This window comes from Oryzias melastigma, linkage group LG20 (assembly GCF_002922805.2).
Source record: "Oryzias melastigma strain HK-1 linkage group LG20, ASM292280v2, whole genome shotgun sequence".
Lineage (NCBI taxonomy): Eukaryota > Metazoa > Chordata > Actinopteri > Beloniformes > Adrianichthyidae > Oryzias > Oryzias melastigma.
Window position 1 is genome coordinate 15,953,504 of NC_050531.1, and position 13,771 is coordinate 15,967,274.

The following is a 13,771-nucleotide window of genomic DNA, read 5'->3' on the forward strand; positions in this document are numbered from 1 at the left end:
TGAAAAGGTGCAGCCTTGAAAGAAGCAACACAGCTATACACTATCCATAGCCAACATATGTTTTGTCAAGGCTAAAACGGTCTTTGTGCTGATCAAGAGGCTGCCTCCCCTCCACCTGCAAGACTACACATCCAAAGATGAAAGCTCTCCCAGCTCTCAGTCAGCAGCACTCAGGCTGGAGTTGACCAGATCAGAGTGGAGTTTGGGTGGACGGTGGTTTTGAGGAGGGAGAATGGAGGCGGTGTTGAAAGGAATCCTGAGAAAGTGTGACCGCAGCAAAAAGAGGACCCACCGAACTCTGGCGTGACACGACAAGCTTGTGTGGCCATTAAAACAGATCTTGACATGGCTAAAGAAAGTACACGTTTGAACTCTTCTTGAGCAAGCCAAATATGAAATCTTTTGAGCTACTTTAAAGTGCTTCCTGTGTTCTTTTTAGTATGATTTATTTTTGTACAAGTTTGAGGGTTTTTGTGAATATGCTAATTTGGCTAACATGCAGTGGTGTCACCTCTGCAAACGGCAGTTATGGTTTCACCGATTTCACGAAGTGAAAATCTAACCAACACAAAGATTTTACGACATCTAGTACTTCTGATGATGAAAATGTTGATGGTTTATGAAAAAAAAAATTGTTCATATGCAATGCTAATGTAGTGGACACTGGTTTTTCGTTAAGACTTTTAGGAAGTAGTGAAGACATTTGGACATAGCCTGAGTTTTTTTTACGTTAGTTTCTCCAGAGCCATAGTAGTTCATTAGATATTTGCCTGGGAGTTGTGGCCGGTACTGTTGGTGCAAAGCAACCCCGCCCCCTTACCGTCCCCATTGCTAAGAGCTTGGAGCTGGAAGCTTTTGACCCCACCTGGTGAATGTCCTACATCACAAATAAGCTCTCTTTCCAACGGCATGTTTTCGTCTGCTCTGATTCACAGCAATTTGAATAAAGAAATAGAAAAAAAAAAAAAAAAAAAGTGATTGATCTTTAAGGGGAAATGTGATAATATCATACGTAAAAGCATGTTGAATTCAAATTTTGACCTTTAGGTTATGGTTGATGCAAGGATATAATATTATATATTTTAAAAAAGCTTTATGTTTTTAAAAGGAAAGCTTTTCAAAATCCCTTTTCTTGGTCTAGTTTAGTCTGTAAAATGCTGATTCTTTGCGTGTTTTTGTGTGGCGTTGTTGATTTCCTTAATGCTGAAACTCTGTCCTGCCTCTCTCCTCAGGGACCCCCGGGGGCCGCCGGTGCAGAGGGCAGGCAAGGGGAGAAGGGCGCAAAGGTAACCAAATCAATGCACGCATACAAAGTGCCAGCTCAGCAAACTCCTCGACCGTCCTCCTCACTCCTCACTCCCGGCTCTCGCGCTGTTCAAACAGAATGTGGATGTAATAAAACAACTATTTATTTAGCTGCTGTCTCAGATTACAAGGAACCGGATGGACTCCACCGACTTTCTCTGGTGCTGTTTTTGGCTTTACACCAGGATAACCCCACAGTGTTTATACTTGACCTTAAGCTATTCTGTATTATTGTGCATCAGCTGACATTTAGATTTAATTTGCTCCAACAATCTCAACTATTCATCAGCGTCAAATTCTTGGCTATTGCTGACCCGTTGGTCCGACTCAGTCACCAACATCCTTCTTCTTTGCCGCTACACATGAATTCTTCTTCAGAGAAATTTATTTTAAAGGAATTCATGTGTTGATCCTTTTTTTTTCACCAAATATGTTTGAAATAGAGAAAAAAAAATCAAATGTTGCAGCTGCAACACAACAAAATGCAGAGTTCTTCCGATTTTAGCTTGATATGTTCTTTTATCTTCTGTTTCCACTACCTAACTCTTCAACCGTCAACGCACTTAACGTAATTCTAGTGGTTTTTGACTATACAGCATAACGTGTTTATGAAATCAACATAAATTAGCTGATTAGCATTAGCGGTTAGCAAAGCCGTTTTCACGTTTTGCCATGTTGTTTTGTTGAGTTTGAAAAGGGTTGGATATCGGTGCAAAGTCGATATGAAAAGCTGCTTTTGTCCTTGTCAGAATCAGCTGATTCCTGTTGGCCACTTAAACTGTCGTTAAATCAAACAGCGTGTGTTATTTAGGCAGGCAAAAACTCCATTGTTAAAGGGTTAAAACTAAGGATATAAAAGGAATTGGTTAGTAACCGATTCAGACTTGTCAACATGTTCATAATTGCAGAAAATTGAAAATCTATTTGTCACAGCCTGTGCCTACATTTAGAAATGGAGAGCTGATACCATTTCTCCATGCAGGCTCACTGTGAATGTGTGCGCATCGGGGTGTGTGTGTGTGTGTGTGAAGCGAACGGGCTGGCATGCTCTTTACTCCTGAGAAATTCCCGCTGCTCCTTTAGGAGTACAAGTTTCATACAAGTGTCTTGAGTTGTTAGTGTTTTTGTAACGAACCAGAGGAGTCACGTGACTGAAAAAAAAAAAAAAAGTCTGCAAATACGGGAAACCGCGAACAAAGAAACGCGAATATGCCCAAATATTCTGAAGTTGTGTGTTATTCTGGAATGTCTGTCTGATTTGTCTACTCACTCAAACCAAAGTTTATTGTTTTAATTGAAAACTTCAATGAACCTGAATTGCGAATGCTACAAAAGCTATAAAACACAATGTGATAGTAGCTGTTTTTTACTTTAAGTGCGACTTAATTTTTCTAACAATTTTTGGTTTCCTGGTTATAGTTACAGTAAAAACTTTGTTTTGCAGTTATATCTTGAATAAGCAGAAGCTACAACAAACAGTAAAAAAGAGGCTTTTCTATGACATCTCGAAGTTTTTTCTACCGACTGAAGTATCTGTAGTTGTTACACACGGCCTATCTCTTCCATTACTGATCTATGTATGTCCACCAACAGGGTGAAGCCGGTTCAGAGGGCCCAGCTGGTAAAACAGGACCGGTTGGACCCCAGGGACCAGCAGGAAAGCCCGGTCCAGAGGGTCTACGTGGAATCCCTGGCCCTGTTGTACGTCACCGCCGCAGATCCGCCTCTGCATGCACAGACATTCGTGTTTGAGCTGGAGCACATCCACCGCAGACACACAAACAACTAAGGGCACGATGATACACTTCATGGAATAATCAATACTCCCATTTGGCTTATACTTTAGTTTCACTTGTTTATTCCAGCACACTTTTCTTCCCTCTTTGGGCTATTAATCATGGAGCTCGACACAGAAAATCAATGGTAAAGCAGAAAAACTACAGCAGCCCATAACGCTCAGTACAACTGAATGTTTTTTGTTTTTTTTCTCGCAGGGTGAACAAGGACTGCCCGGCTCTCCGGGACAGGATGGTCCACCAGGTCCAGTGGTTAGTATGCAGGGCACCTCTTTACTGCTTGGACTTATTTATATATTTGTTTAAAGGAGGATTTCTGTGCAAATGTGATCAAGAGCTTCGTATTTAAAGTCACCTTAGAGACAACAGTGCTTAAGAAATCTGCATTTTTGTGACTTGAATTTCTCCCTAAAGCATCTCGGATCCTCAGATTTCAGCTGATCATTCAGAGCTATTTCCTAAGACAGTTAAAGTTGCTCTTTGAAATTCTGGATTGGATTTACAGACATAATCTTTTTTACTTCAAAACTTTGCAGATTTTTCCTTGAATATTTCCAGAAATATATTTAACTCAGTCTTTGCTGTACAGGGTCCTCCTGGTCTTCCTGGGCTTAAAGGTGACCCTGGGTCGAAAGGTGAAAAGGTACATGTCTGTTTTCCTGTCTCTGACTCATGAACTTATGACTTATGAAAAAAAAAAGAGTTTACAAGTCGTTCTCTGTAACAGGTTATGAAAAAAGGTTATATTGAAAAGTAAATATATATTTTTACAGCTAGTAGTTATCATTTTAAAATGTAATTTTGTGGCAAAATATAACTCTCATGATATATATACCATATATATACTATATATTTTCATGCACACATTAATGTACATAATAAAAATTTCTACTGAGATTTTTGTGAGATTATTTCAATCTTTAAAGGTTTTTGATTATTTATTCAACATAAAAGGTACCTTAGACTGTTTGGAGAGTTATTTTTAAATGCTGTGCGCCTTCATTTATTTCCATCTTGCAGGGTCACCCAGGTTTAATCGGTTTGATCGGACCTCCTGGAGAGCAGGGAGAGAAAGGAGACCGAGGTCTGCCTGGACCCCAGGGGTCTCCTGGTGGAAAGGGCGACCCTGTAAGTGATTGATGATTCTATTCCTACAAGCACACCAGCTGTTTTGCCTGTATCTTCATTTGTTTTTTTTGTCCCACTCTTCCCTCCGGTGCTTTTTTCACTGTCACATATTGTTGGGGAAACTTGTCTGCATCCCATTACAATGCTATAGTTTAACTTTCTGAACATTAAATTGCTCACACATTTTGTTTATTTGTCATACTTTGTTTTATATAATATTGATTATAAATGTTTGTTCTGATGATGTTTTTCGTTTTTTATCTTTGCTCTTCTTTGGAAGAATCTTCACTGGGACTTAACCATTTCCAGTTTAGTTCAAATGTTACATTTTCACAGATTTTCTTCATCTAGATTTCAGCTGACTCCTCATGCCTTTAAAAATAAATCACAGCAATTTTTTTTCTTATGCATGCCCTTTTTTAGTCTTTTAGTTGGTTCTTCAACCTTGAGTTTGAAATGTTCGCATTCTTATTTTACTTTTATAAATGCTGTATTTTCCACGCTATAAGGCACATTTAAAAGCCTTAATGTTTTTCAAAAGATAACAGTGCACCTCATAAGTTGGGGATTCCCCTTCTGGTTGTGTTTAGTGATGTCAAAGTGATTTTTGGAAATACATGGCACTCTGAAAATCTTTGATTTGCTGTTACAGTAAATATGCTAATATGCTAATGCTAATGTGGAATTATGCTGGAATTTCTTTTTTACGTGTTACTATCAAAGTCGGGAGTTAGTTTAGTCACAGTAATGTTTGCTTCAGCGGTACCAGCATGTTTTTTTAAATAAGGTTGGGTGTTATTATATTATATTCACGCTAATGTTGCTAACGTGTAGCAGTGTGAGATTTTGTCGTCTACGTGTCAGCAACAAGGTTGGGAGTTAGCGTTGTCGCATTAACATTATTTACAGTGGTATCAGTCTCTTTTTTCATGTGTTACAAACCAAGTTGGGAGTTACAAGTATCGTGAATATGCTAATGCTTCCAACATTGCTAACGCTTCTAAGCTAGCTAATGTGTAGCATGTTATAAACAAGCTTAGAGGTTTTGTGAGCGCTGTTAAAGTCTGAATGACTGACAGACTTATCTCTGACTATTTAGTCTCACATAATGCACCTTATAGTTCGTTGTGTCTTATATACAACAAGTTTTGAAAAAAGATCATTCATTGATGGTGTGACTCAATCCAGTGAGCTCAATAACTCAGAAAATATGATTCAAATTGTGTAAATCTTCGTTGTTTATAAAACTTTAGAATATTTTTACAGTTATTTCTGCAATTTTATTTGTTTTGTTTTTTTTATTGTAGGGCATCAGTGGCACCTCTGGCCCCCTCGGACCCCCAGGCCCCCCCGGTCTACCTGTAAGGCCCCCACCACCCATTTAAAAAAGCATTTCTGTATAGTGGAATGAAGGAATGATTTCTGATTTGCTTTGTCCTGCAGGGTCCTCAAGGTCCAAAGGGAGCTAAAGGTTCAAGTGTGAGTAAAATGAATGTCTGAGGTTCATTTCTATGGGAAGAAAAAGCGATTGATGGATAACCTCCATCTCTGCTTCTTTCAGGGCCCCGCTGGTCCAAAGGGAGACACTGGTATAATAGGTCCTCCTGGCCCCCCTGTGAGTATTTTATTACCACTTGTGTTTAGTATTAAATGTAAAACTTTAACAGTAAAAATGTGCCATATTCAAGTTCATTCTTGTTTGAAACCAGGGCCCACCAGGTGAGGTCATCGAGCCCCTCCCCATTCGGTCACCGAAGAAGACCAAACGCTCGGCTGACATGCCGTCGGACATGGCCGGCACCATCATGGATTATGGCGAAGGCATGGAGGACATCTTTGGCTCACTCAACAACCTCAAACAGGACATTGAGCGCATGAAATACCCCATGGGTACGCAGAATAACCCAGCCAGGACGTGCAAAGACCTCCAGCTCTGCCACCCAGAGTTCACCGATGGTGAGTGGAAGCTGGACAGGAAACACAAACAAAACATCTATTTAAGGACTCAGTCTGGCTAAAATTGTGTTTTTGACATGTTTTTGTGGCATTTTTTTGATAATGCAGGATGGATGTGAAGAAACATAAGCTAAAAATGGCATTTCTGAGTATTTCTGTACTCAAATCATTCTGAATCAGGAGCAGACGAAAAAACTCAGTTGGAAAAAGAGCATATTTGTGATGTAGACAATAAGCCCAGAACAGAGAACTTTCATCTAAGGGGAGGGGAAGGGGGGGCGAGGTTGCTCCCGCCCACATCTTAGAGTAGAATTTCTGATGAGCTCAAACTGCTCTGCAGGACCTATGTCCTGGTAAAGGACACAGATTGTGGATTTTGTGATGTCTGGTCTGTATGTAGTTTAAAGGGGCCATCCCATAAAGTCTTTCAGCGTGAACTACAGTATATCCATATAAATGATCATATATTGCTTTTGGAACACTAAAAAATACATTATTTATAAAATATTAGTCATTTTTGTGGACTCCTTTTATACCTGGAAGTAAAACGATTTGATCTCTGAGACTCCGCCTTTTGCCCCCTGAAGGTTCCGCCCCTTAGATGACGTCATCCTCTCCATGTAAGGGTGGGGTCATCTGGACCCCATGAGAGAGCACGAGGGTTAAAGCAGTTCTCCCAATTCATCGCTCGCTTTTCCTACCAGGAAATAGTCTGCTCCCTTTCTCCTGCTGTCATCCCCCGTCTATTTACGTCATTCTCGGATAAGTTTAGGATTCATCTCAACATGTTGTGCAGATTTCTCACCAGCCCCTATGCTCCTATGTCACCGCACAAAGTTTGAACCCTAAACTGAATGAGAGTTTCTTGGCCAGCGGCACAAATTCACAAACCAGAGAGCCGGCGTCTGCTGTGCAGCAGCTGGAGGTTGGGTTGGGGTGGGTGGCTCACAAAGCTAGCTGATCGCTGCTAGCTGGAGATGCTAGTTTGCGGGGAAAGTGTTTCTGTTAACCTGGATGGGGAGCAGACTCTTCCTGGAGGGGGCGGTCTTACATTGTGACATCAGCATGTGAGGACCCGCTAGTTTTCATGGGTATGGGAGGGGCTGCTGTTGAGAGCGCAGTTTTCAGAGGATTACTCTTAAATGCATGAACGGATTAAAATACAGCTTTGGGGTTCTTTTTAGTGAGAAATGAAAAGTATAATGCACTTAAAAGCTCAGTTTTTTCATGATATGGCCACTTTAAGACAGTGGTCCCTAACCATCGGCCCACGGACCAGTAAAGTAGATCAAATGACACCAGACTGCAGTCATATCTACAGGGGCTAACCGGTCTGCAGCCTCAATAAAGTTGAGGAACGTGGGATTAAGACACTACACTGTAGGGCAAACCATTGACTTCCAATGTGACGTGGCGTTTGTGAAAGATCTTTGTCTTAATACTTTAGTCACAGGTTTGTCATAATTTGAAAATCCTTATCTAGTCTGTAGCCAAACTAAAGAAAATCATTGCTGTAGATTCACTACTATATGAAGAGTCACAGTGACTCATTTTCTTCAGCTTATTTCTAGCAGTCAATATAAGCCTTTTGCTGTTGTTGTTGTTCTTTTTATTTTGGCCAAAGATAATGGCTGAATGTTCTTGGCTCTCCTCAGGCGAATACTGGATTGATCCCAACCAGGGCTGCTCTGGAGATTCCTTCAAAGTTTACTGTAACTTCACAGCCGGAGGTGAAACCTGCATCTATCCAGATAACAAGTCCAATGGAGTAAGTGTTTTTACCCAAGAGATATAGCGGTGTCTTTCACAGACAACCATGAAGGCATTTCTTAAGCTAATTTGTAGTTAAATAAATTGGTTGGATTTAACTGCAACTCAATTGCTTTGCTGCAAACAACTTAAATAAACCTGTAAATAAGACTGAGTTTTGTAGTAAAGATACCACAAAGACAGATTTTATGTCCTAGAACATTTGCATGAGTATGAACTTTGTATAAATATATTTATATAATCCAAAATGTTTTTATCCTCTGTAGGTCAGGATATCCTCGTGGCCCAAAGAACTCCCAGGTTCATGGTTCAGTGAATTTAAGCGTGGTAAAATAGTAAGTTGTATTTCATTTTTTTATATCCATACTCTGTACAATAGTCAAAAAAAGAAATTGTCTTTTATCATTTGGGTTTGTCTTTTTTTATTTTATTCCTAAGTAATCCCAAAACAAGCAGAAGCTTCTCTATTTATTGTATGAGCTGAACAGAGGATGTGGGAGTTTGTATTTCCTCGGGGAGATCAACTGCGACAGAACTTTCTGCAGCTTTCATGCTGCGGCGCTGAGCCGAGGGAGCTTTTAAAGCCCATGTTCAGGGTTACTCAGAGTTCATGTGCCAGTCAGAGCCATTTGTGGTCACTTTCTGGCTCAAGGACTTTCCCCAAGACATCCGAAAAGCTTGTATTCAATAAAGACATTTGTTTATTCAATCATTCAAAATATCTGCAGTATTTTGGACCATAAACTCGTTTTATCTTGTTGTGCCAAACAGTAGCAAGAACAAAATAGATTGTTTTTTATGTTGAGTATTTTTAATGGTCAATGAACTGTATTTATAGGAAGGAAATTGTTTGGGCACATTAAAGATGTTTCAGCAGAATTGGCCATTTCAAAATTTTCCACTTTTATTTTTCTTATTTTCACACTGTACTTTTGAGAGCACAGTGCTGTCTCCTTTGGCCATAGGTACACGTTTTTTTTTATTTATTTTTTTCATCATAAGTCACAGATGTAATAAAAAAAAACCTAATGAAAATAATATATCAAATAAGTCGCACTTTTGCAAAAAAAAATCATGTAACAAAATATAGGAACAAGAATAGACATTTGATCTTAAATGGCAAATCATTATGAGGAAATAAATAATGATGCACTGAATATCTGCATGCTTTACTATCATAACACATTGATGCTTAATTAATCGAGTATATTACTATTGAATTCTTCGTCGATTTGGATTAACTCCATTTAGGATGACGGTTCTTCTTTTGCGTTGTTGTCAGTAGCAAATACTGATATACACGCCTACAGTGCCCTCTAGTGGTTGTTAGCTATCAAACCCATGAGCCTATTTGTTTTATAAAAATTCACATGTAAATTGTGCCTGAATATAAGTTGCAGCCCTGGTCAAACTAACCAAAAAATAAATAAATAAAATACGTAACTTAAGCCTCGTTTCCACTGAGCAGTCCGGTACGGTCCGGTCTGGAATTGTAAGCGCTTCCATTGTAAAACGGACTCATTAAACAGTACTGACCCATACCTCTTGGGCCCCCCCCCCCATCAGTTGTAGGTCCATTGAAAAATAGAACAGAACAACTGGAGGTGCTGTAGCCACCCAATGATTGTCAGAAAGTGATGACGATATTAGTAAGTGCCAATATATTAAAGTCAACGTTTCCAACGTTTGTAAGCATTCAGGCTTTTGCGGTTTCCTGTGTTCTCTTTTGGTCACGAGTCTATATTCAAAATCCCTGAAACAACAGCGAGGCCTGGTCTACGGTGGAACTGCAAACGTTCCCTACCATTCTTTTGTGAGCTAGCTAGCGGCACGCTTCACCACGCATGCACCGTGAAAACAAACCAGTCAGTAGAAGTGAGGCTTAAGTGAGTGGAAACGCTCACCAAAACCAACTGGACAGTTCTATAGCTTTCCTTACCGGAGTGGACCGCTCAGTGGAAACAAGGCTTTATACTCCAAAAAATATGGGTAGCCAGATTTGCAATTCTTTGAAATTGTACTTAATTGCTTCTCTGAGTTGGCATATCAGTTAAGTTTTATTATCCTTGACCGTCTAACACCACAGTTTTCCTAAAACTGTCTTTGGACCATTAGCATTAAAAAGGTCCCATTTAATCCAGGTAGTTTTCTGATTTTGTAAAGAATAAGCCCTTTTACGACTTACTCTGTGCTGTTTTAGATTTCTATCTAAACAATCTGAAATACGTCACATATTTGTTTTACTCTCGCTTTTCCTGGACACCAATTGTAGTAAAATGCACCAAGGTTCACTTGCAACTGGACAGAGAACTGCACATACATGATGTGTTTGGTGAGCTTTGGGGTTTAGATGAGCTTTCACAGCTCCCTACAAAAAGCAGGTCATCCAACTAAACCATATAAATTTGTCGCTAATTCACAACTTAATTTAGCATCGCCTTGAACAAAAACAACCCTTGAAAAATGTGTTGTATTTCTTTGTAAATAAACTCAGATATGAAGGGGTTCGTCAGTAGGAATATTTAGATTAGTTCAAATATTCAAGACTAATGGAAAAAGACACAGCTAAGAACAATTAGTGACACAATCCTAACACGACGGTACAGAGCAGCTTTGGATCGGTTCATTGAGGTTGAACTTCTGTTTCATTTAACATCTTTTTTCTTTTCAGCAACCATGCTGTGAATGGATTGTCATTTAATTGCCTTATTATTATGTGTAACTAGTCAGCCATGACATCAAAGCGTCTTATTGTGTAGATGACGAGCCGTTTTGTCTCAGCAGACTGAAAGATGTTGATCTTCTGAATCCTAAAGGCTGTGACTTTTGGTGGGAATTGATCAGACTCAGGTTTATTGAGGCAGAAAAGTCTAAATTTCTTGTTTCTTTTGTCTATAAACAGAGTTTTTATGCTCATAGACGGTGTGGTAGATCACACTAAGTTGCTATTATTACTCTTATATATATATATATATATTTTTTATTTATTCTTATTTTTAACAATTTTTCTCTTTTTCTTGTTTCCCTTTAGCTTAACTATGTCGACGCAGAAGGAAGCTCAATAAACATGGTACAGATGACCTTCCTCAGACTACTGACGGCATCAGCCAGGCAAAACTTCACCTACCACTGTCACCAGTCCGTGGCGTGGCACGACGCCTCCAGTGACAGCCATGACAAGGCGCTACGGTTTTTGGGCGCCAACGATGAGGAGATGTCTTTCGACAACAATCCCTATATAACAGCCATCACAGATGGATGTGAGGTAAGGAGAGTAGAAACTTTAGGTTTGACAGCAAAACTCTTCCCTTAAAATACACATAACCCTTGAACCGTTCGCGCAATTAACGTAGTTCCAATGAATTCGGAGGATAAGAAAAGCAGCTTTGAACCGATATGCAACACTTTATACCATAAAGTGTTGCATATCTGCGCTAAACTTCTCTCTCTACATCAGAATCCTTTGAAATCACGTTAATTGTGTAAATGGTAGAAGAGTTACACCTGGTTCAAACTGGACGGCATCAGCATCTCCATGGCCAAATTTAGCTTACAGCATTCACACTAGCATTATCGCAGGTAATGATATACATCTAATTTTTAGTTAGTTTATAGCTAATGATGATTAAGATGTCTGCTTTACATCCAGTTTGCACATAACCGAATTAGTCAACTAATCTGAGAAAATAATCGGTGATGAGTCAGCTAATAAAGTAATCATTAGTGGTAACTCTAACATCTATATATCACTAGCATATCGCAGTCCTTAAAACTTTGAGCTGGTTTGACTTTTAATGCATGGTCAATGGGCAAGCATTTATATGTAGAGTCCAAAAACAGTGGTAGAAACTTGTATAGTAACGCACGTTTACATAGACCTTTCATTAAAAAAGCTTTTTTCCAGAAGGCGGTGTCTTTGCTGACATTTTTGGGTAAATGACGTTTATAACCCTTAAACAATTGATTTTAACAGTGATTCAGTTCATACAATTTGTTGTTGGCAATTTGATTTATAGTCAACATTGGTTCATTTTGAACGATCCAATTCATTGACCTCAGATAAATCGGGTTGTATTGTAGGACTATAAACCAATTACCCCTTACTAAATAATTAACAAACTATCAGATTTATCTTTTTTATGAGAGTATAGTTATTCTAACCCTTTGATTTTGTCTTCTTGCAGACAAGGAAAGGTTACGGAAAGACTGTGTTGGAGCTGAACACTCCCAAAATCGATCAGGTTCCAATCGTCGATGTCATGTTCAATGACTTTGGGGACCCTAACCAGAAGTTTGGATTCGACGTCGGACCCGTCTGCTTCCTCGGCTAAATGAAACTGACAGTTAAAACGAAGGACTCGATGGGGACAGCAAAGAAAGTCAAGATGAGACATTCTGGTTTCCACCAAAACCCCCAGTTTTAGCCCCTTCTCCCACCCCTTACCCATGCCACATGCAAGTTTTGAATAAGAGATGGTGTAGCAAACGAGTCTTTCAGTGTGCGTACGTGTAACCCCGGAAGATCCGTGTCGCCCTCGTAGGGCTCCAAACCACATGACTTAACCACGTTTTACGGAGTGAAGGACAATGGAACACGTGGCGGAGGAGGGTGAATCGGACAAAACCATCGAAAAGCGGGGGTCAGGGGGAACAGCTGTCCTCTCTGGATTCTCCAGGTGCTGTATGAACATGACCACAAAGGTCAAAACACGTATAAAAAGGTGCTAAGAACGAAGGTATGTTTTGATAATTATTAAAAAAAAAAGATATTTTGTACAATACTGTTATTTCTAAATCCACTTTCAAAACTTGCATGTGTATCAGTTTCTCTTTAGTTTCAGTGTTGGTTCAGTGTAAGTTAAAAACATCATTAAATCAAATAAATGTAATATCTTGGTATTTTTCTTATTTTGCCACATTTTTTTGTCCATTTTATAAAACAAAAAGTATTTTTTCCCCCATTGCTAAATTAGCCCGCAAACCTTTTGTATATATTTCTAGTCCACAGCTTGAGGTTGTACGCTGTTTTTTTTCCTTTGTGGCTATAAAAGGTCAAACACCTGGAAGTGTCATACTGGCAAATATACGGCAACACCCCCCACTAATTTTGTTTTTTCACCCCAAAACAATACCAACTTCCTTTATTTAATTTTATTTGCTGTTTTTTTCTCTGCTCTATTTTTATTTTGGACAGGCTTTTATTTTGGTTGTATACCTCAAAACTTTCTTGATAACCTATAAAGATTCAAGGATGTTATCCCCTGTATATACCTTGGTTAAACAATTAAGTTTATATATTTTGGGTGGGGACATTTTTTTAAGGGACAAATAACTGCTTGACATCCACTGTTGGGATCCTTCTGTGAATGCGATGAGACGCCCTGGCGCTGACCCATTTTTGTAACTAAAAATGAGAAAATGTTTTCATGTGCTTTTTATAGTTCATTTAAATATTAAAAAAGGAAAAAAAAAAAGAAATGGATTCCCAACAACGGTGAAGTGAATGTCTCCATGATGTGTGTAAGATGATTTTAGATCTACCTACTGTACATGTCAAATGCTTTAAATCAAAGATATGTTACATCGTCTTTAAGATACTGGGCTGGTGCAATTCCATCTCTCAAGAAACCAATAAAGTACAATCTCTCACAGTAAGAAAACACATTTTTTTCCTTCTGAAATACTGAATGCCTCCTTTCATTTGCCACAAAAATAGCTGAGAAAAAAAATTACCACCTTCAATGTTTCTGAAAATATTTCTTTGACAAAGATGAGTTGTGAACTTAAAGCAACTACCAGACTCTTTTGGCAGTATT

The 13,771-nt window shown here is 39.0% G+C and overlaps 1 protein-coding gene across 1 annotated transcript in view; it reads left to right on the forward strand.

The window, feature by feature from the left end:
• col11a1a (collagen, type XI, alpha 1a) overlaps positions 1-13,429 on the forward strand; it is a 101,999-nt gene extending 88,570 nt beyond the window's left edge. The window contains exons 55-67 of the mRNA XM_036217381.1: positions 1,233-1,286; positions 2,899-3,006; positions 3,300-3,353; positions 3,691-3,744; positions 4,122-4,229; positions 5,537-5,590; positions 5,673-5,708; positions 5,791-5,844; positions 5,939-6,185; positions 7,841-7,953; positions 8,222-8,290; positions 10,987-11,220; positions 12,140-13,429. Of these exons, the coding sequence (XP_036073274.1) occupies positions 1,233-1,286; positions 2,899-3,006; positions 3,300-3,353; positions 3,691-3,744; positions 4,122-4,229; positions 5,537-5,590; positions 5,673-5,708; positions 5,791-5,844; positions 5,939-6,185; positions 7,841-7,953; positions 8,222-8,290; positions 10,987-11,220; positions 12,140-12,286 (1,332 nt within the window). The 3' untranslated portion in view covers positions 12,287-13,429. The remainder of the gene's footprint in view (positions 1-1,232; positions 1,287-2,898; positions 3,007-3,299; positions 3,354-3,690; positions 3,745-4,121; positions 4,230-5,536; positions 5,591-5,672; positions 5,709-5,790; positions 5,845-5,938; positions 6,186-7,840; positions 7,954-8,221; positions 8,291-10,986; positions 11,221-12,139) is intronic.
• The last annotated feature ends 342 nt before the right edge of the window (positions 13,430-13,771 follow it).